The 24,173-nt window shown below is 32.5% G+C and overlaps 2 protein-coding genes across 2 annotated transcripts; one reads left to right on the top strand and one right to left on the bottom strand.

The window, feature by feature from the left end:
* Positions 1,677 to 3,466, top strand: LOC105178239 (putative UDP-rhamnose:rhamnosyltransferase 1). Its single transcript, XM_011101668.2, has one exon. The coding sequence runs from the start codon at positions 1,728 to 1,730 to the stop codon at positions 3,234 to 3,236; it is 1,509 nt and encodes a 502-aa protein (XP_011099970.1). The 5' UTR covers positions 1,677 to 1,727; the 3' UTR covers positions 3,237 to 3,466.
* On the bottom strand, positions 8,061 to 16,871 carry LOC105178240 (receptor-like cytosolic serine/threonine-protein kinase RBK1). The gene is made up of 8 exons (XM_011101669.2): positions 16,505 to 16,871; positions 15,898 to 16,404; positions 13,002 to 13,259; positions 12,167 to 12,321; positions 11,705 to 11,784; positions 10,326 to 10,461; positions 9,279 to 9,428; positions 8,061 to 8,666 (listed from the first exon to the last, which is right to left on the bottom strand). Exons 1-8 carry the CDS (start codon positions 16,515 to 16,517, stop codon positions 8,508 to 8,510), a joined length of 1,458 nt encoding a protein of 485 aa, XP_011099971.1. The 5' UTR covers positions 16,518 to 16,871; the 3' UTR covers positions 8,061 to 8,507.

A 24,173-nucleotide genomic window follows, 5' to 3' on the forward strand; every position in this document is an offset into this window, starting at 1 on the left:
ATTCTCGTTGCTGGTCCATATTACTTAATACGATAGATCTATTTGCTAATGAATTTTGCAAAGAAAATTTACTTCCTAATGAATTTACCAAGGAATTGTTAAAGTATATCTTAGATAATGTAGATTATCAATAAAATTTTTGCTTACTAATTAGCCGGACGCTAATTTTAACATCAAAAATTTTCATAGCTACTGAATAATTTTCTTGTAGTGATCCACTGCATCATGTTTGTAACGTATATAATTTGAAAATCTGTTAAAAATTATATCTAAGTTGTGGAAAGCAATTAAACTTCTAAAATATTTTTCTATTTTATTAAAAATTTATTTTTTATAATTAATTTTTATTTATTATTGAAAAGAATATTTAAATAAGATTCCAAATATATTCAAGAAAACCTACAAACTAAAGAAGAAGAAGAAAAAACTCCCAGTTTGAGTACATTTGGTCGGTTGACTGCGGCTTGTGTCTCGTCTAAGATCCAGACGCTCCGTTTGCAGCACTGACGAAATCTACGCTTGTTGGAAAAATAATAATAGATAATTCATATATTATCTCATAAATAAATTTTGTATGTAATTAGATGATTATGTGCCCACCGATATTAATTATATAGGCACATAATTGTGGATTGAACTAACCTTAAGTAAGGAAGCATATGGATCAACTTCGTATACAAACCTATGCTTTTTATAAATCACGAACACATCGTCATTCGAGATCACCCCACGAACATCTTCAGATCTACTCTACGTTGGATCTTACTCTAAATCTTATGCACACTACGAACATGCCTTACTCGTCTTGGTGGATCACTACTAGAGTAACCCACTAATTTACACACCTCATATCCAGGGAGCTTATGGTGATGCTCCAAGAAAAAATGTAGAGAGAAAAAGAGAGAAAGAGAGAAAGAGAGAGAATTGGAAAGAGTATCGTGATCAACTCATTTTGCATTACATTTGTGTTTTTGTGTTGTAATTTGATGACAACCATGTATCTTATTTATAAGTGTAGATATCCGTATCCCTAAGAGGGTTTCATATCTTAATATATAATTGGAAGGCTACAAATTCTATCTTAAATAGAATTTTATCCCAAATGAGTTTTTATCCCAATATGTATTTGCGCTATTGGGTCACGGGTCCACTAACCTGACCCAATATCCAACAATGAGTCTGGCTACTGAAAGGGGAATGTTGTGGTCGGTCATCAACTACTCTAGATTTAGTTAAAGACAAATAAACTCAAACTTAAATATCTTAAAAAAATTCTATTCGATCAGTGAAGCGGTGTAAAAACTACGTTGTTCCATCGTTTGAGGCTAAAAAAAGAAAGCAAATTTATATTCTTGAACCAAAAGACACTTTAGCAAAAGGCATTGCCACAAGGAAACAAAGGATCAAAATGACCGAGCTTCAAATTACCAAAGTTGACAATGTCATAGTTTCACATGGATGCCAGTAGAAAAAAACTCAAACATTGTTGTTTCATTTGCCATCTGGTGAAAAAAATAAAAAATGGTAAGCATTGAACAAAGAATGGCATGGTCACAATCCGTCTGTGACATTTATAGTTAGTAGTAATATATTATAAATATAGATATAGATATAGATGTAGATTTTGTGTGAGGAAGTGATCGAAATTAATTACTAATTAAAATTCTTGTCCTTGGTGCTTCCTTTTTCCATCAGATGGCTGCCATGTTAGATATACGTGCACGAGCATGCATCCGCATTTTCTGCACATATGTATCCCATGTATTTATAAATATCAATGTCTTTTGGTGATTTTGCACTTCACTTTGGACACTGATACTATGGCTAGTAAAGCTTTCAATGGAGGGAGACAGTTGCATGTAGTGATGTTTCCTTGGCTTGCCTTTGGGCATATGATTCCCTTTCTTGAACTCTCAAAATTCATAGCTGGGAAAGGCCACAAAATCACCTTCATTTCTACCCCAAGAAACATTGACCGCCTCCCAAAACTTCCTCCCGATTTGGTTTCTTCCATAGCTTTCGCGAAAATCCCACTGCCAAAGCTTGAAGGGCTCCCAGAAAACGCCGAGGCCACCATGGATGTCCTGCCCGAGGAAGTTGAGCATCTCAAGAAGGCGTATGATGGGATGGAGGATGACCTGACACAGTTTCTTGAGAACTCCGATCCTGATATCATCATATATGATTTTGCTCCACACTGGTTGCCGGCAATTGCAACCAGGCTCAGAATTTCACGCTTCTTTTTCTGCATATTCAACGCCTGGTTCTTTGCTTTTCTTGGAAATACAAAGGCCATGATCAACGGATTAGACGATCGGACCAGACTCGAGAATTTCTTGGCTCCACCAGAGTGGGTAACATTTGAGACTAAGGTGGCTTACAGACTCTATGAGGCGGACCTTATTTTGTGCGCAGCTGTAACGAACGCTTCGGGCTTTTCAGATTTCTATCGGGCTGGAAAGGTAATTGCCGGATGCAATGCCATGATTATAAGACACTGCAATGAGTTCGAGTCCAAATGGTTGAAGGTGCTGGAAGAGCTTCACCAGATAGAGGTGATCCCACTTGGACTAATGCCACCACATGTTCAAGACACCAGTGACAGTTCAAATGAAGCATGGGTTTCTATCACGAACTGGCTTTGCAGCCAAATCAAAGAGTCTGTGGTGTATGTTGCACTTGGAAGCGAAGTGGTTTTGAGTAGAGACCAAATAAGTGAATTGGCTCACGGGCTAGAACTTTCTGGGTTGCCTTTTCTCTGGGCATTCAGAAAGCCCGCCGGGTCTCGGGAGGCTGATTTTGAGCTGCCGGACGGGTTTGAGGGAAGAATCAAGGGTCGAGGAGTTGTGTTGAAGAATTGGGCACCTCAGTTAAAAATTCTCGGCCATGAGGCAGTGGGTGCCTTCTTGACTCACTGCGGCTGGAGTTCTATAGTAGAGGGTCTAACATTCGGCCACCCCCTTATCATGCTGCCGTTTGTGATAGATCAAGGGTTGAATGCCCGAGTTCTGGCTGAAAGACAGGTGGGCGTAGAAATACCTAGAAATGAGCAAGATGGGTCATACACAAGAAATGCAGTGGCTCAGTCTCTGAGAAGGGTGATGGTCGAAGTTGAGGGGCAGAAGCTTAGAGACACGGCTAAAGCAATGAGCATACTGTTTGGAGACAGAGAACTACATGACCGATATCTACACAATTTCGTTGAGTATCTAGAGAAACTTGAAGACAAACCATGACGCAGAATTGATCGCAATGAATGTAGTGGTTATGTTATCCAAGGAAACTGGGACCAGAAATAAAGGTAAAGTTTGAAAGTGGAGGTTGAGAGCAGCAGAGCTCCAACTCTATGCAATAATTTGGAAGATGAAAACTGATATGATATCAACACCCTTCATTGCAGTGTTCTACTGAGAATGGAAGATATGGTCAAGAACATATAAAACTTACTTTCCGATTTCCTATTTAATAAATTAGCCACGCATATCTTTATCTCTATATTAAAAATAGGATAAATTACAATAATATCGATGAATTTGACTTAATTACGAATACTCCTCATTATTTGAAAAATTACAAACACCTCCTTAATATTTGATGAAATGATGTAATCCTTAAATGGAGGTATGCAATTGTCAACTTTGCCCTTATCGTATTTTTTTAAATTAAAAAGTTGAAAAAAACATGAATAAAAATTATAAAAAAATTATCCACTTAATCAATAAAAAAAATTTAAAAATAAATAAACTTATAATTCTTAATCCACAAGGGTATTTTGATTTGTTCACCTCAAAAAATGAATAAAAATCTAATAGGTTGGGCTAATTGTTAGACAACCCGTCAAAATTAGGGGGTATTGATAATTTTTCAAATAACGAAAATGTATTCATGATTATGCCAAATTTTAAAGAAGTTGGTTGTAATTTACCCTTAAAAATATGAATAACTTCAAATGTATATGTTTCTTAACTTTGGTGATACCTATTATAACCTCATGATATACAGGCATAATTATTGAGTTGCACATACAAATAAATAATTTACAACTAGCTTTTTGTTAGACGTTAACAACGTAGGAAGATGATTGTGGTACAATTCTAATGGAAAATGAGATAGATTAAGTTATATATATCTATAACAATATTTATATAATATATTATGATGATATCCTCTCAAATATTTTTTTCAAGCCCAAGGTTAAGAAGGTGGGCCTCCACTAGATCAGCCCAGCAGAGTTGACCCTATTGGCACATGAGTAAGGTATCAATTCCATAGCTTATTTATTTTTACTAACTTGACGTGCCCAAAAACAAGCCCAATCCAGTTGGACGACTCAACATACAACAAGGACAACACATCAAGTTTACACATGACATCAAATTCTAGTTCTAGCTCCTTTCTGGATTGACAATGATCTCACCTCAATCTAAAGAGTTCGAAGTAGGCGTATCTTGTGCCCCCTTCCTCTTACAATTGATCCTCCTCAAACGATCCCCCCCACCCCCAAATGTAGGATCACTAGGGTCGAACAATCAAAAGAATTAGTAGATCCTCATGACGTTCCTATCCAGGTTAGATATTAAAGTATAATGACGAGAGATCCTTAGTCGGGGATAGTTAGCTCTGTAAAACTCCTATTCACCTAATAGAAGAAAAATGTTTTATTCCCCATGATTACGAGGTTCTTCTCCCTCGATCGTTTGATAGAATGCATCGTCCTCCTCAGGGCTTTTATCCTTTGTCTATACTATACTTAAAAGTTTTCAATTTCTTTTAACTCCATCAGTAAAATATATTCTTCATAAATTAGATATCTACCCAAAGGAACTTTCTCCAAACTCCATTAGCCATATTCTTCTTTTCATCATAATAATGCGACATCTCGACCTTGAGCCTAGCTTTAAAAAATTCTAGTCGCTTTATTCTTTTACGACCTCAAAAAGGTTAGGTAATAGGGCCTTTTCTACCTCACTACCCATAAAGATTGTCGTTATTTAGAAGATTTGAAATTTAATGTCGGTCCTTGGCGGGAGAGGTTCATCTTCATTTGACCTCCCCCAACCAAGACTGGTCTTTTTGATGTGATTGGGGTGTTAATCGTAGGACCTGTGGGGGGGCTAGACGGTGATCTTATCAATAGTCTTACAATATATTGGAACAAGTCTAAGCAGCTACTCGTAGAGAAGGTCTTGAAGCTTGTGAGACTCTCTCCAGCACCCGTCCTAATTAGGGGTTCCTTAAATGATTTGCTTTTCATCATCATTTTGCTCCCTCCCTATTGTTGCTACTTCTAACGGGTTTTTTTTATTATTCTAGACAAGCAAGTAATGAATGCTCAGATCGCCAATCGAGTCAGGGCCAAAAGGGGTATCTCTCTGCCCATGTCTTGCGGAGCAGGCTGAAGCTAAGGACTCCTCCACTCCTTAGGAGAAGACACGTTTCGCCGATCTTGTAGACCTTACTAAGTCTCAGCCTGCGGAGGTCGAAGTCGTTAGCGATGGTACCCACACTGCCGCTATAACAAAAGAATATATTCCTAAGCCTGGTTCAAGATCGAGGTTGCTAAATACTCAAGATGTTGAGGTCAGGGTCACTAATGCTCCCGGGGAGCCAAGCAAGTCCAGAAAACAAGAGAAAATACAAAAACCACAGCAAGAGTTCTCATTCGAGCAAATCTAGTAAACGGACCAAATCTCACTCAGGAACTGGCAAGCTCGCGAGGCTGCAAATAGCACTGAAGAAGAACAGAATATACTAGCGCCTTGAAGGAACAGGTAAGGTTTTGGAAGGAAGCTCGCACTGCTGAGATGGTTGGAGAGGGAGTGGTTCCCAATTGGGTCATTTCCCCCTCTAGCTCTGTTCTACGATCTCATGCAGGCCAAGATTCCTGGGAATTGTACAAGGCTTGCTTCTAGAAGGCAACCAACTTTTGTTGGCCCAAAGAGCTCATACTATAGTCAAGGAACACCTTGCCCATGTGCTTTCCCATGTGCGTTTTTGCGTATATGAACTGTTTTATTATTTATCCTTTTGAACTTACTAACGTGTTTAATTTTTAGGCTATTGCTTTCGGACGTAATCTCTCCTTAAAATGCTCTATGTGGCGATATGACAAGTTAGCAGTCGATATCAAGGTGCGTGACCTTGAGCAAAAGCTCAAAGAATGTGAGGATTAGGCCAAGGAGCTTAATGAACTCAAGGCCACTCTTGAAACGAAAACTAGCGATGTTGAGTTGAAACTACAACAGTCCACTTCTAAACCGGGGCGAGCCATTGCAGCTGCCCTCGAAAAAAGCAAGAAATAAGGCTTTTCTTCAGGCCAGGAGATTGGGAAGCTGAGGGTCTTACCACTGGTCGTGAAGCCTACCTCCAATCGGAGTATAAGAAGGTCATCTCTGAGGCTCGTCTATAAGGAGTTCATGATTTTCTCAAGGCATCGGCTTTTCAAGTTGTTGACTTCTACAACGAAGGCTTTGGGAAGTGCAGATCACAGGTGCAGAAACTGAGTGGCTTCATCGAAGGATTTGATTAAAATCATCTCGACCCCTTCCTTGACGGAAATCTCGAGCCCCATCCTGAAGAAGATACTTCCCCTGCTACTGAAGATGAATTTTCTTGTCTAATTGAAGAGATAGAGCGTATGAGTTGGTGATCAATGGGCATATTTGGGGTTAGGCCTGTAGATGCGGTTCATGTTCTAAATCGCATAGCCATCTTCTTTGTAACCCTCTTTTGTCATGTAGATGATTCTTTGATCTTATATGACCTGAAAAAACTTGGAGTTTAGAAACTGCGGTCGATGATGTACTACCTATCCTGATTAATCAGAATAGATTATTTTGCTTTTTTAGATCATTGGAACTATCAGTAGAATTTTCGACGACCTAATATTTGTTATTTTCCACAATCTTGATGCCATTGGAAACATTTAAAATTGTCAAATTTACTTTGAATCAATCTTCTTCAGATCGAAAGATCCTTTTGAGTTGAAATTTGTTAGGGATTCTTGCGATCATGACCTTTCACGAAATAAGGAATTTTTATTTTGCCTTTCTAGATTTTAGCTATTATTGAGAGCGATCTTTGCATCGATCGCAAAAAGCCAACTCAAGGATACTCGTCCAAGTTTAAATCGAAAGGGCGACCCTCCTAAGATCGAGGGGAGTTCAGATTGAAAATTCCTTTTTAGGTTCAAATTTTCGTGAGAACGATCTTCTACAGATCGCTAGAAATCCTTTGGTAAATTCTTTTTTAGATTTAAGCTTTCACGAAGATGATCTTCAGATGGTGAGAAATCCATATGTTAATTCTTTTTCAGATTTAAGCTTTCACGAAAATGATCTTTTGCAGATCGGGAGAAATCCTTAAGTTAATTCTTTTTCAGATTTAAGTTGTGACACCCCATTTATAATTACAGCTTATCTCATAAGAAATAGCCATTTAACCTGATAAGATAATTTATATTTTCACTGATACATTATATAACCCTCATGGAATGACATATTCATCAAAATTTTATATTCCCCTCGACGTTAGTATCTATGAACATAAGGAAAGGAGAGAAGTAAAGTTTCTAATTATTACAAAATTTTAAATACACATTCACTAAAAAACTAATACATAAGTAATTATGTCGCTAGAGCTCCCAACTCAAGATTTCACTACTAACTCACCTATATTAATATTGATGATCGTCTAGTCACTATGGTTTATTCCCGAAAAAAAATTATGTGCCTATATAATTAACATATGTATACACATAATCGTCTAATTACATGTTTGATTTATTTATGAGATAATATTTGAATTATTTATTGTTATTTTCCAACATTAAGATTATAGGTAAACCACAAAAGCAGTTTTAGTCTAATACACCTCAAAGGGAGTTCGTGTAAGATTTTGCCACTAAATATGAAATGTATTTGTAATTATAATTACAATCTCAATGGATGTATATATACTTTTGCAAACGGCAGGAAGTATTGTATAATTAAATCTAACTTTACGAAATATCAATGTAATTAATTATTTAATTCTTAAAGGATTTTAGAAATAATCGCAGCTCCAAATAATTTTATAATTTTTTCTGACAGATATAGCTACAGAAACCTCCCCTGAGGCTTTGATCTATTTACAAAAACGCAGAACTCCACTGCGATTCGAACAATAATTGTCCCCTACTCAAACAGTACAAACAACGACTACTACTATTTTTTTGTTTTGTTTTGTTTTCTTTTTTTGGTGGCCAAACAACTACTCCTTTTGTACACTACATAGTTCATTTTCTGGTACTAAGTGTCTTCTGTTGCCACTCTCATCTTATGCGAGCAACAGTCCTTTAAGAAATTAATGAAAAATAAAAAAGTGTGATCCATCTCTACAACATTGCCGGACCACAACGCTTCCAACGTTAATTTCGCGGATTGCATATGCTGCCGCTTTATCGCAGCCGGTTCACGTCATCGTCGACCTAGAGAAAGATACACATCGTCGTGGAATGACGTATGAGGTTACTCCATGACTAGTTCCATGTGGCGATTTAAGTCCTTGAGGTAAGTAGTAGAAGTGTATTCGTCCAAGTCACAAGAATCCAAGAGCAACGCTCTCTCGCCCGTCGACCGGTGCCTCATGTCTACTCCTTCGCTCTCGCCTTTTAGTAATTGAACAACCTGCAAAGACATGAGCTCGAATCGATGATTTTGAAGTCGAAATATAAGGCGGGAGTGAATTAAAGTATGCCAATTGGTATGTATTAGCTATTTAACACACACGGATAAGTTAAAAATGTAAACGAATAAATTACATCGACAACCCCTGAATAATTCCAATCCATACCCTCTCGAAGTCAATAACTTACACAAACAACCCTAAGACCTTCAGGGATGTACTTATAATTTTACAATAATAGAAATATTTGTGTAACTGAACCTAATCTCGAACAGCGTTAGATGTAATTTACCGTATATAGAATCCTCTTGACTAGCACATATATGTATATCTTAAGAGAACGTTTTATACACAATATCATCTAACGAAAATAGACTGACTGAATCTCCTCTTGCAATTTGCATTGAACTCTCTATTTTTCACGTATACACGCCACATATACAAAAGTTAATCATCAATTTTATTTGAAAAAATATTTAATACGTATGACATATACATATATATGAAATTGAATAAAAGATGCGATAGAAAATCCAAATCAAAACATGCGAAGTAAAAAATTACATAAGACAACAATCTGGAGCAGAAGATTGGGACAGATTGTTGGTACGTACCCGTTTCATGTTGGGGCGCATGTTGGGCAGGTGTTGAATGCAGGCGGCAGCTGTGCACATGGCACGTTTCATTTCTACGATGTTGTAAGTTTCTCCTAACTTTGGATCTGCTATTTCACTCACACTATTCTTCTCAAGAAATGGTTTTGCCTAGAAAACATATATGGGTGCAAATTATCCATTAGAAGTACGTACATACGCCATATCCTTTCTCTTGCCTACGATTATTACACATGAAATTTTCAACATTATAAGTAGTTTACGTGTTGTTCCCTAGACGACAGCCCAACGGTTTAGGTTCAAAATTTTTTTATAAGAATTCTTGATTCAAACATAGGTGGGTGCGTCAACAGGGTGTGTGCGTTTATTTAAAAACAACAAAAAAGGGAGTCTACGTGCCTTGTCAGAATATCAAAATGGGGGCCAAAGCTTATAAAATGTTTGATTTTATTTTAAAAATAAATTTTTGAATATTTGGATAAAATAAGATTATGAAGTTTATAAAATATCAGTAACGACAATTTGGTAGTTCATATGATGAAACTTAAAGGATTTTATTAAGATATCAAAAATCTTTCGAACTCCTTACTTTTTTTAAAAGAGATTATAATGTTCATCTTACTTTTGGATCTTATAAGCTCATTCTCTTAAAAAATTATCAAATACTTGTCATTATAGGGTCAATTACAAAAGGCTTCTCTGAGGTTTGTCTTCACTACGAATATCTACTCCTTGTTTGAAAAATTATAGATACCTTCTAAAATTACAAATATCCTAATAAATACTCCTTTACAATGAGTTGTCATAAGAAGGTATTTGTTCGGGTACTTATAATTTTAAAAAAGTATTTCTAATTTTTCAAATAACAAGAAGGATTTACAATTATGACACCTCAGAAAAACTCAAGATAATTTACCCTATTTTATATAAAATATTTTAAAAAACTTATAAATTCAGGATAACACCGTCTGACTCACAAACTTGGCAAGATTCAAAATGGAAGATAGGCAAAATTATGTATATTATAAACAGTAAAGCAAATGATACCCAAATCACAAGGCTTTGTCTGGAGGAGTCAACTGCACGACGCCCTGTTATGAGCTCCAGCAGCAGAACCCCAAAGGCAAATACATCAGTCTTCTCATGAACCAGCCCATGCATGAAATACTCTGGAGCCATGTACCTGGTTTTAATTTTATTGGAAACACGTGCAACAATAAAATATAATATTAGGGACCAAATATCAAGTAATTACATTTTTAAAATTGTCAATAAAAATATGTAAGAGGATTATAATTTTTATCTTGTTACTACATATGTGTTGCTAATTATCTTTAATGACAATTTTGTACGCAGCTTTCGTCATGAATTATTACTGGTAACAACTTTTACAAAATATTAGTTACTGTTAAAACCACACCAGAAGAAATGCGAATTTTTGTTATGGTTAGTTACTATGGTCCAAAGTAAAAAATTTTGAAGAATCCGAATTAACCACATTTGTGTGACCGCTATCACAATTGTTTCAGCAAGAGGCTAAAACATTAACCATTAAAAATTATGGCATATGTTTCAGTCATAACTGATCATCATAAATATTTATTAATCGTAGTTAAAATTTTAAGTTTTTGCATCGATTTTATACGATCATGGTAGGTAGTATTGATTTGTCATGATTTTTAACTCGCATAGCAAAAATTTACACAAACACTTCTTGAGGTACGTCATAGTAACACCATCTCAGCGAATGCACCTATAATTTTTCAAAAGGCATGAAATGTTTATATATTGGAACTCAATTAAATAAGTGTCAATATAATTTACCCTAATACTAAATATCATAATTACTGAAAATATTAAAATTGTCCCCTTTTTATTTTCATCTCAACTCTTTTTTTCTCTTTTCTTTTTTTTTTTTTTTTTGTAGGGTCTGTTAAAACAAGCTTTTCTAAGGAAAAAGTATTATTTTAGTCCACTAAGTATGCCTAATTTTAATTTTAGTCCGATAACTATGTTCATTTTTGTTTAGGTTCAGTAACTTACGAAATTACTTACTTTTAGTCCTCTGGCATATTTTCGGACAATTTTACCCCTATGAGTGCATATAGACTAAAACTGTCTTTCAAAAGTTTCATAGGGGTAAAATTGTCCGAAAATCTGCCAGAGGACTAAAAGTAAGCAATTTCGTAAGTTTACCATAATCACAAATATGTTTTTGTTGTTTGAAAAATTACAAATACTTCTAAAATTACAAATACTCTAATAAATACGTCCTTGTAACAGCTCAATATAGGAAAGTATCCGTAAGTAAGCAAATCTCAAAAAGCCCATTAGAAACTACCTGTGTTTTTTTGTCATGAAAGCAACATCTTCACTAGCAGAAATGAAATTCAAGTCAAGTAAAAAAACAAACTGTAGTTTGTTACCCGAAAGTGCCTTCAATTGGAGAAACAACGACATGAGCCCATTTCTCCGGCAGCCATTTCGCCAGTCCAAAATCTGATATCTGCATAGTTCATACCATACCCCACAACAAAAAGAAATAAATAAATAAATAAATTTTTCCTGCACTATAAATAATTATAATAAAGCAATATTATATATCGCAAGCAAACAAAACAAATGCAAAATCTTAAATTTTTTCTACCACCGTGAGTCAACATTTACCATAATTTTGGTTACGGATAAAACATTTGTCATAATTTTCAGCTATGGAAAATGTTCTGGTCTTACTTGCAGAAACAACGGCGAATGCCCGTTGCGCCTACGGTTAATTCGTACCCGTCATGATTTTTTTTTCTTTCGATTATGATAATTAACCATGACGAAAGGTCGTATACAGTTCTTCTGGATTCATTTATAAAGGCACAAAAGACATGAACTAGAACCTGAGCTTCATAATTTTGAGAGAGCAGTATGTTTGAAGCTGTTATATCTCTGTGAATTATTCGTCTTTGGCAACCATGATGCAGATACTGCAATCCCTCGGCCACGCCAATTGCCACCTTGTATCGTATTTTCCATCCCAAGCTCTCTTCAGAACCTGAAACACTGAATTCTCCTCAGTAGCCACAGGAGTAAGTTTGTAGAAGAATTTTGGAACTGTTTTTTCATGTATTATCTTAGATCCTTATTCGCTCATCTTTTTTAAAAGATTTTATAAGTAGATTCTACTTTTAGAAATAGCAATTCTGGTCCCGTAATTATATAAAATTCTACTTTTATTTCAGCTAGGATTGATTTCGACAATTCAGGCCTGCAACTTAAGATAAAATTCACCAGAATTGCAAACTTAGTCGGAATTTGGGGCTTATGTGAGAAATCCATGCCAAATTCTGGCTAGCTTTTCAATTTTCGGCAAACTTTGTCCGTAATGTGTCAATTTTCTTTCGTTGCTCGAGCTAATTGTCAATTCTGGCAGAACTAAAAACGACACTCACTTATAGTTACAGGTGCAAAATTGTAATTTTTCCTTAAAATTCGTTGATAGAATAAGTTATAAGATTTTAATAATAATAATTTTATAATTAACTTAATAAATTTATTAATATTTTTAAAAGAAATTTATAAGCTCCTGATACTTTAAATTTTATAAGCTCGTTTTTCAAATTTTATCAAATACTTTGTAACTCTGATAAGATGTTTAAAAGCTTATAAGGTGGTTCAAATCATAGTCTTTCCCAAGACAGGCGCGGAAACGAAAGCGACAAATATAAACATCACCGTGCAAAATAGTGGCGAGGCTTCCGTGTGGAGAGTACTGGAGGACGAGGTGCAAGCCCTTGTCGGCGCTGAAGCCGATGAGCTTAGCAGCATTGGGGTGGTCGATGTGAGCGATGATCCCCAGCTCCGACAAGAACTCGCAAGCTCTGTCTTCCTCGTTCTTGTTTTTCTTTGTTATCTTCTTCACAGCGACAACCTGCCCATCTGCTAAGCACCCTTTGTACACTGCTGCATGACCTCCTTTCCCCAGCAACTTATCTGATCAAAATACAGCGAAAAGGGCTTTCATCAAACACTTGTTAAGCTTATTAGACACTTGTTAAATTGCTCTTATTTGGATGTATTTTCAAAACCCCGTTTTCAATTTTATTTGAAAAGTCGAAAAACTTGTTTGTTCGAGTCCATTCTCAGTGAAATTGGCATTAATACAAACTCAAATCGAGTTCAATCAAACAGCATGTGGGACCCGCCGCTAGCATTATCCACATTATAAAATTTTATAAAAAAAGTGTAAAAGAAAATATTTTCGAAATTGATACCTATGTTTACATTTTATCACGTCTTTCCTTTCGTATAGAAAAACACATAAATTAATAAATTCTTACGTATTTTCATTCTCATACTTACAGAAAATAACGTCAAAATCTATGGTTCCAAACAAATTTCCATTTTGCTCAAGAAAACCGACACAAAATTAAAAATTCATTTAAAAAATACTTATATAAATAAGATATGAAAATAAAAACACAACCAGACATCAACATGAATGTGTTTGTACTTCACATGACCGAGATTGTACATATAATTAGACCAGCCAACAAATGCTACAAAACTGACGTTATCCGAAACAGTTAAAACCTAATCAATTGGACACATGTTCTGTACAAAAGTGAAACTTGGGTTCTATGATCATGACTGCCAATCAATTGCTCAAAATTTAGGTCAATCAAAGGGGAAAAGAGGGTTAACCACTCAAACTTGACCATGTTGTCTAGTCCCGACAAGGTTTTAGGTCCACTCCCATTTGATTCCAAGAAAATACTCAACATCCAACTTGTAAACTTCGACAATTTCTTCAAATACGTATTTCGGGGGTTAAATGCAATAACATCTTTATAAAATAGTATTAGACGAAAAAACTTCTTAATTAAACGAAAAAAAAATAATTCAACCTCCTAAATTTTTGAAAAGGGCAACGCGATTATCTGTCTCTGAAGCCAACCAACCTTTCACAATGGGTAAATGCAACTAACTCAGAAATCCTGGGGATCCCAGTTTCGTATCTATGACTCAAAACTTGTAAACTTATTAATTGTTATATAAACTCATCAAAACTATCGAAAAAATATAACTATGATGTAACTATCATAGTTCGTAAAATATAAATTACCTAAATTGTCCATACATTTTGTAAAAATAACCCATTTTTTGTTACTTAATTATATCATTAATTTTATAGCCACGTATTGAGAATCAATTTATTTTTTTATTCAATTAAAAAATACAATATAAATTTAAATTATGCACAAACAACGAGCGTGCCCAGATCGTTACCATACTTTAAACCTAAACTAATATAACCACAACAATGAAGCCCCAATCAAATGCTTTTACAATACAAAAAGTGGAAAAAGTTGCACAAAAAGTGGGGTAGTTGATAACTTGATATCCAACCAACTCTTTATTGAGCTTAGCATTATAACTTAGACTGCAGCCCGCAATAACTCAAAATTGGCGACATGTCTGTCTATACACATTACACTTTTATTAGGTGATGGTCATAACAAATTTGCAGCCAACCTTATTGACAGCGATGTCAGAATTCCTAAATTGAATGACAAAAAAAAACATTGTACAATTCAACAAAGAAATGCTATCATTAGCAATTTGGTGATCAATAGAGTATGTTAAATGTGTTCTTTGCCGTGCCATCAAATTTACTTTCTTGGGGTTAGAAAATTCCTCACCTTCTATGTCGGCTTTCAAGATATTTGACTGAATATTTTTATTTCAAATTTTATTGTATTTTTTTTTTTTGGCTTTATTTAATATACGTACATTATGCGAATACTTTTTTGAAAAATAAAATAGATGATATAATTTTTGAACATGTGATGTGTATCCATTAAATGAAAAAAAAATGTAAGAGAATTTGAATTAGAAAGTCAGTCGGTAAAAATAGACCTGTTGATGAAATTCTAGTGTTAGGTAGAGGTCAAAAAAAAATTGATTATTCTTATCATTATAAACTACTACGGTTTACAAATCACGACAAATTAGTACTCCCTTCGGCGTTTTATTTTTAATTATGATAATTAATCATGGCAAAAAGAAAATCTTTTTGCTCGTGAAGTAGCCCTATATTTATGTTTGGTACGTAAAAATGCAAAATAATGTTTATATTCTTTTCAAGGAAATTTTTGTTCAAATTAGGTTGGTTGAATCGAATCAATCGCACTAGCAAGTGCAGTATACTTAACATATATTTAGTACATCAATCACATGATAAATATATTACACTTATTGTATACTTTATTTAGATCTGTTTTAAGTTAATACGTGCTCTTCTTTAAGCATAATTTCAGTAAACGACAAAAACTCCTAAGTCCTAAGCGAGCCCCTCAGCACAATGTCATCAGTTAAATTTGATAAAAACCATATTTGACAACACAATGAAATTGAGATACATAATAATCTCATAGTAGCAAAATAATATATCAAGAAAATGAAAGTTTTGATACACACAAAAAACTTAATTATCATGGTAAAAAAGTCAATTAATGTCTTGCAACAATTGGTAAAAACATAGACATTAACGGGCAAAGTGGTCATGAATGAAGAATAGCTTAAAATCATCAATCATGCAAAGAAATGACACAGATTATAACTAACTTACCTGGACTAAAATCATCAGTCGCCTGTCTGAGCTCCTCATAGCTAAAACTCCTCCAAGATGGTTTCGGAGCCAAAAAGTCTCCACAGTCGGCAGCCTCATCCGTGCTGCGGTTCCTCCCCGACCTCTTCCTCAACGTCCTCTTCGACAGATCGTGCCCCACGAGCAACGAAATCGTCGATAATTTCAACGTTGTTGTCCTCTTCACCTGCCCAAACAGTTTCTTCCACTGCAGGTTGCCATTATTGAGTAATTCCCGTCTCTCCGTCGGCGACTTCTCGCCCCCGAAACTGCTGGTCCTGTCAATGCTGTGGTCGGAATCCGAACCTGATATCTGCCCCTCCAACACCCCTCTCGGCGAGGATTGCTCCTCAGTCTCTTCTTGTTTTATCACAGTCCCAGAACACTCTGTTTTACCCTCTGCTTCAGGGTTGTGTTCTTGCTCCTTCCCTGCATATCCTGGAACCTGATTCTCTTCATTTTCGTAGATTTCTGCAACTGTTTCACCTCCTGCATGAAAATTGACTCGGATATTACGAGAAAAAAGCTGTGTAAGAGGAATTATAATACATGTAACTGTACTATAGCCAGTATGCGTATAAGCTTTTACCTCCGACGGCCATCTCAAGTCAATTAGAAAGCTTACAGAAAACTGAAATATGTAGAAACTGTATCGAAATTTCCTGGAGCTGGGCGGAGAAATAAAAAAGAAGGGTTTCAAGAACTCTTCATCATTCTCTCTCCCGACTCCTGCCTAGCAAGAACTGAAGAGAGAGAGAGAGAGAGAGAGAGAGAGAGAGAGAGAGAGAGAGAAGGAGTCTCTCTTGTGATTGATGCTGTTATAAGAGAGAGAGGGAGAGAGTGAGAGACAGAGAGAAGAAGAAGAAGAAGAAAGCTGGTGTATTTGTGATTGATGCTGTTAGAAGTGAGAGAGAGAGAGAGAGAGCAGGAGGGGGAGGAGGAGAGGGAAAACTGAAACTTAGGATTAGCTTTGTGGCCAAGGGAATAATAAATAGCTAATACTCATACGTTTTTCGTTTTTATTTTTTATTTTTTAATTAATTCATACGTTGTATTTCTACTACAGTAATATGAATATTAATTCATAGGGATTATTACATTCTCTTTTTTTAAAATTTGGTATAATTACATATAAAATCTCTTGTGATTTGAGAAATTACATCTAGTACTCTTGAGTTTTACTCTTAATTGACTTAAAATTGATTTATTGTAGGTCGAACAATTTTTTTTGAACTAACTACCTTTATAATGGTGAAAATATATCTCCTCACATGCATTAACGCGTGAAGACATATAAGGGTAAGTTGATCATAAATTAATTTTTTTTCGATTTTTTTTGTTAATATCAACAAATTTAATAATTTTAACTAATAAAATAACTTATTTATTAGATAGAAGCAAAACTCAAGAGTTTTAAATATAATTTTTCAAATTATAAAAAATTTATATATAATTACATCAAATTTCAAAAGACAGTTTAAGGTAATTATCCCTAATTAATAAATCTTATTTAGGACACGGAGTTCCCTTCTTTGGATAATGAAATCTGGGCCGTCCCTGATTGCTGGCGCAACAGCCGCTTCTCCAGTCCGAATTAAAGAGCAATAACGAACCCAACTGACAATGTCTTGTGCCACCTCCAGGGGCATTTTCGTAATTTCACAATTTTTTCTCTTTTTTTTTCTTCAATTTTTTAACACGAAACATAAATGAAATAGAATATTTTGGTACTAAATAAAATTATAAATCCTTGAAAATACCAATGTTTGGAATTAGTAAAAAAAATTTAAATCCTAGCCCAACTTATATTTAAATATTAATGTATTCTAATGATAACTTCGTTTCATTTTCTATTTTTTTTTCAGCCGTAGATTATCTACTCAAAATTTAAATTCAAGACCTCTAAAAAAAAATTTTAAAATCTAAAAACTATCGAACTGTCCTTAAAAGAACTCCCGATATATTCTAATTCACAAATAAAAAATAATAAATATTACTTATGAGTGGGGACAAGAGTTGGCATAAAGAATTTCAAAGTCAAATTCTTCCACATGTTTAATCTTCAAATTGACACCAATTCTCATTTCAAGGAAAAGTAAAGTATGTCTCTTAATTGTATGATGCCATAAGTATAAAAATACTTAACATAGATTATTATAACATGTTGAATTTATTGAATATTAAATAATTATTCCCCTCTATATATATATAGTGTAAATTCTTTAATATAATGATCGTTTAAAATAGTAACAGAGCAAACTAAATAAAAGGTCCAAAGTTCGAATTTTAATGACTCTTATTAATGGAGAAGAGTTTTGTACGGCAATATAAGAAAATATGACTATCATATATACTGTAAATCATTCCGACTTAAAAATTATAGTGAATCAATGTAATTTACCAAAAACAATTATTATGGCCAGATAAAATCGATGTGAAAATTTTAGTTCTAATCACGATTGATCAATATTCACCCTGATTCTAACCATAATCAAAACATTTAGGCTTTGTTTGGTTTTGTGTTTTCGTATTTTCCGAGACAAGATAAAACACACTCAATGTTTGTTTTTGTGTTTTTACACCTTATCTGCGTGTTTTTCTGTTTTTCAACTTTCTATATATAATATATATATACATATATATATAATATAAAACAGATATGATTTGACAATAAACAGTATTTTTTGTCTCCCAAAAGTACAACATTAAACATAAAATATTTATATATATACATATTTATATATAAATATATATGATTTGACAATGAACAGTAATTTTTGTCTCCCAAATCCCAACATCAAACATACACCACTTATTTTAAAATATTTTAAATTTTCCCAAAACACAAATCCAAACATATCATCTATTTTCAACACACACTCACTTATCTCTATTTTTCTCTCTCTATTTCCAAAAACACAAAACAAAACAACTAAAACACAAATCCAAACATAATGTTACTGCTGTTTTTTCACTGTAGCTAATGTTTTGTCTCACTTATAGAAACAATGGTTAATAGTCGTTCCATGACTGTAGTCGATGTGTATTTGTTATGATTTTTAACTTTTAACCATAATTGTAATCGCAATGAAAATTTATATTTTTTCTAGTGTGTTAGATTTTAGGGGAAAAGAAAACATAAAATAGAACAATTGTTATTTTTCAATAAAATATTTTTACTTAATAACTCATTTCATCCTTATTTATCTTAATTAATCATTAATTAAATAAAATTCTAAGAATTATAAGAGAAAGATAATGCAAATCAGTGTTGGATTAATTAACAAGTAAAATTTTTACTGAATTCATTGTTAATTTACATTAACAATGAATTTCACTATTTTTTAAAAAATACATGTCGTTGTTGTTAGTATTATTTCTTGTAGTGCATATTAATTCTTAGAACGATGAGAAGAATTTTATTACTTTGACCCTCTTTGTGAGGACGTACTTAAGTTACGGGACTATTTTATCGAGTTTTTTTAGATGTATTATTAAGGGAAAAGTATTATTTTAGTTCGTTAAGTATGCCTAATTTTAATTTTAGTCCGATAACTATGTCCATTTTTGCTTAGGTCCAGTAACTTACGAAATTGTTTACTTTTAGTCTTATGACAGATTTTCGGATAATTTTACCCCTATGAGTGCATATGGACTAAAACTGTCTTTCAAAAGTTGCATAGGGGTAAAATTATCCGAAAATCTGCCAGAGGACTAAAAGTAAGCAATTTCTAAGTTACTGCATCTTAATAAAAATGGACATAGTTATCGGACTAAAATTAAAATTAAGCATACTTAGCGGACTAAAATAATACTTTTTCCTATTATTAATTAAGGATATTTGGAGTTAATAAAGAAAAAATTAGTTTATTTGGCATAAGTTAATATTTTGTATAGTAAATTAAGTGATTATAATGTTCAACTAAGTCATTAATTCACAATTGGTTTAGTTAGAAATGATTTTTTATTATATTATTAAGATCATATATAATATTTTAAATTTTCAATATTAATCTGGCAAACAATTGGATTAGTTATAGTGGAATCATCATGTAGAGGGTATGAACCATCTAAATAATTTCATATCTTTTAAATATTTTATTTAATTATGCTATATATATCTTGGAACTTTAATATTTCAATTAGAAAATTAAAAATAGAAAAGAAAGCTTGAAATAATTATATTGTATTTTTAAATACAAAAATATGTTTTTCTCTTTAATTAAAATTGAAATGGTTGCAGATGTCATGCATTGTTAAAGAGAAAGCAAGTATTATTAATTTATTATTAAAAATAGTATTTTTATTTATAATTTTTGCTTTTCATAAATTAATTTAAATAAAAGATTATAGGCAGTTCTATATCAAATATCATAACTAAGTATTTTCCACTTTTAATTATTTTTTTTTCAAACGCTCTCCAATTTAATTTTTATAATTTTAGACAAATAAGTTTTATTTTTTTTTAATACTAGATTATTATTTTCTTTTCAATAAACATATAGTATTTAATTGACGGGTGAGGACCACAAAATTATTAAAATTGAATATGGTTATTGACTCCATTATAATCTCATATATTCAATTTCGGACTGCTCATTTTTTCAATAATTAATTGACATCTACCTTGTTGTTAATAATTTTAATTTTCATAGGTTTTAAAAGAATAATATATTAATTTTCATAATGTAAGATTCATGGGCATCGCGTCCAATTTATTGACAAAGTTGAGATTTTATAATTTATTATTTAAAAGAAATTAAGTGACGATTTTAATATTATCAGTAATTATATATATTAAAAAAAAATTATTTTACGTTTTATAAGTTAGTTTTTTTTTTTTTTTTGTCATTTTGGTCACATTTTATTTTTCCATTCACCATATTATACCCCGTAAAGAAAAATTATAATTTTAGTCCCCAAATTTTAATATCGTTAAATTTCTGATGTAAAACAATTAAATAAATGGGCACAATCAAAGTTTTACTAAAAAAAGAATTAATTATAATTTTTATGCATATGCATCAAGTGTACCGTGTACTGCTAGTATATATAATATACTCATTATTTATATCAATATTTTTTACTATATCGGAAATTCCAAATATTAGAGTCGCAACTCAAAGCAGGGAATTTTTTGAGTAAAATATGTATTGATAATTAATGCATTTTTAAAAAAATTATCAGACAATTTTGTACGTAAAATTATAAGCTTCAATAAAATAAAAATATATTACTGAAAATTATACGTTCAGATACTGTGTGCCACCGTATCTAATATTTCTATATATAATCATAGTTGATGCCGACCTATGACTAATTATACTTTGTACTATTTTTGTGTCCAATTATAGGACACAACTCTAATAATAATTCACTCATCACATTAATTACCAAACACAATAATGTAAATGCCAGTGTCTGTGTAGTCCTTTTCTGTCATATCTGTAATAATTTATTAAATGTGAGGAGATAAGAGTAATTATTTTTGGTAAACAAAAATGTGGATTAATTAATTAAAATGCCCTAATAATATTTATTTTTAACAAAATGATAAAAATAATTAATTTCTTTTTTATAATACGGGTCCAATTAAATATTTATTATATTTTGCTCTTTTATATAATTAAATAAAATTTTAATTTATACATATTTATCAAGTGTGCTTTAATTAAAATTATTTGAACCTTTTCCACTTTGTGAAATTCTAATCCTTTGGTAGGTGGATCTTTGAACACCTGTTTAGTTAGTTGAATTCCTCACAATATTATATGCATATAGTTTATATTATATTCAATAAAATAATTAATAATCTCTTGATATGTTTTAATTACGAAAATTATTTTTTTTAAGGTAAATAATATCGACACTTCTTGATATTAGGTTAAATTATACAAATATTTTATGTTTCTTCCAAAATTACGGTTACACCCCTTGAGGGGTGTTGGTGTAATGTTTTTCAAAGAGTGTTTGTGTAAGTTTTGTCTTTAAATAAGGGGTGTAGTTGTAATTACAACTACAACTTCAGAGGTATAGCTGTATTTTTTCGGAAAAGAGGGGTATTTGTGTGTATATATATCAATGACTATATATATATTTTTTTTAAAAAAAAATGGGATCTCATTCTTGTCATATAAAGCTAATTTAAATTGAAAAAATTGATATGTAAAAATAGACATAATTCCAAAATAAACAATACCATTCTCTCTTTATAAAAAAAAAAAAAGACATATGTAGTTAATTAAATTAAGATATATTTTTCTTTTTCATTTTTGGTAAAAAAAAAATGGAAAAGCACACTTCAATGATAAGAGAATTACGGTTGCCTTATGTGTACAATCATGGTCCTTACAGCTGTCTTCACTATAAAAAATTAAGTTTTTGCTACACAATGAATGACCACGGCTTAAAAATTGTGCTAAATCAATGATATTAATTACAGTTAAACAAAAATGCAAAACCTTAAATTTTTACCATGATTAATCAATATCGCCATGATTTTCAGCCATAGGCAAAACATTTGTCATGGTTTTGACCTTACCTGCAGAAACAACGGCGAATGACTGTTGAGAAGCCATGGTTGAATTATATTTACCACAGTTTTCTTCTTTTAACTATAATAATTAATCGTAGCTAAAAAATTATATATTGTACAGTGCTTATTATCGTAAAATATCAAGACCTAACTACGTCGAAATCAACGCACATATATCATGACGTATAGAATTTTACTCCACTAAATGTCTTGGTAAGAATTCGGACCTAATTCATGAGTATAGAAACATTCGACTTTAATCGCTAGACGAGAATAATTAATATTGTATAACTCTATGGTTTGATGGATGGGATGGGATTACAAAGTGAGTGAAGAGTCAAAGGAGAAGAAGATTGACGGTTTAGTGGGTGAACTAAACCAACTCTTCCAAATCCTAATAATTTAAATAAATTAATAACCGTTATATGTACATGTTTGGTTGAAGTCCAAATGAATTGCTTAATCCACCAACCTCACCAATGTTAATACAGTCAGAGGAGCACGTTTAACTGAATTCTCACAAAGTCTTACACGTCATACTCAAATGGGATGCCAAAGTTTTTTTTTTTTTTTTTAATTTTTTGAGATAATTATACTCGTCTCTTCTGAAATTTAATATATATATATATATTCTCTTTAGTTTAGAAAATTATATTTAATATCGTTGAGATTTGCTTCTATCTAACAAATAAGTTTCTACATCTGTCAAAATTCAACAAATTTGTTAATATTAATAAAAAAGTAGATAAAAATTCATGTTCACCCTAAAAATTCTATGAGTACATATGGACTAAAACTGCATTTCAAAAGTTGCATAGGGGTAAAATTGTCCGAAAATCTGCCAGATGACTAAAAGTAAGCAATTTCGTAAGTTACTGGATCTAAACAAAAATGGACATAGTTATCGAACTAAAATTAAGCTCCATCTGGGCACTAATTGATTTGCTTGTGGAAGATATAATTCTTTGTACTGTTTTCATTTGACTTCCGTTTATAGAAATATGGGAAGGTTATACTTCAAATTTGTGAAAGAAGAGAGAAATCTCCCTCTTTTGCCCTAATTTATTTTCAAGATTTATTTTTTTCACTCAAATATAGTTATATTTCCCCCAAAAATAGTCCTAAGTAGGAAAATACATCAATTTTTTCTTCAGCCCAAAATACTTAACGGCCACATGCTGGATGCATGGCATACTTTGTTAAATTATAAACAATAAAAGTGGATGAGAACCAAAAGTGATAAATTTTGTAAATTACGCAATTAAAAGTGCTAATCCATAATGAATGAGACCATAAGTAAAACAGGTTTAACTTATGGGACTTAAATTTCTGGAAATATAATGATGTTAATTTCACTCCATATATTTGTCCGTTTATAAGTACAAAAAAATTATTTTAAAATGTTAAATGAAGGGCAAAATAAAAAAATTATGCATTTTCTTTTTTTGCTAACATCAGTATTTTTCATTCAAACCCTAACGAAATGAGTCAGGTATAAACAGTGAATTTTCAGAGGGAGTATAAATATAATTTTAATTTTTTTATAAAAAATATAATTTCAGATTTTCAAGAAGGTTTACGTGTAATTAATCTGGTATATATATATATATAATATATATATATATATATATATCTCAGTAATATGTAAGTGACTGATTTTGGGTTGGTTAGGGTTTGGCTAAAAGGGTCAAACATGGTTCAGTTTGTTTGGACTGATGATCTT

Source organism: Sesamum indicum, linkage group LG15, assembly GCF_000512975.1.
Source record: "Sesamum indicum cultivar Zhongzhi No. 13 linkage group LG15, S_indicum_v1.0, whole genome shotgun sequence".
Classification (NCBI taxonomy): domain Eukaryota; kingdom Viridiplantae; phylum Streptophyta; class Magnoliopsida; order Lamiales; family Pedaliaceae; genus Sesamum; species Sesamum indicum.

Bases quoted from the DNA above. Each gene is read 5' to 3' on its own strand.
- LOC105178240 (XM_011101669.2), bottom strand. The intron at 13,260-15,897 runs GTAAGTTAGTTA...TATTTTGATCAG, and splicing joins GACTGATGATTTTAGTCCAG to ATAAGTTGCTGGGGAAAGGA. The intron at 8,667-9,278 runs GTACGTACCAAC...ATGTCTTTGCAG, and splicing joins TGCGCCCCAACATGAAACGG to GTTGTTCAATTACTAAAAGG.
- LOC105178239 (XM_011101668.2), top strand. From the start codon at position 1,728: ATGCATCCGCATTTTCTGCACATATGTATCCCATGTATTTATAAATAT.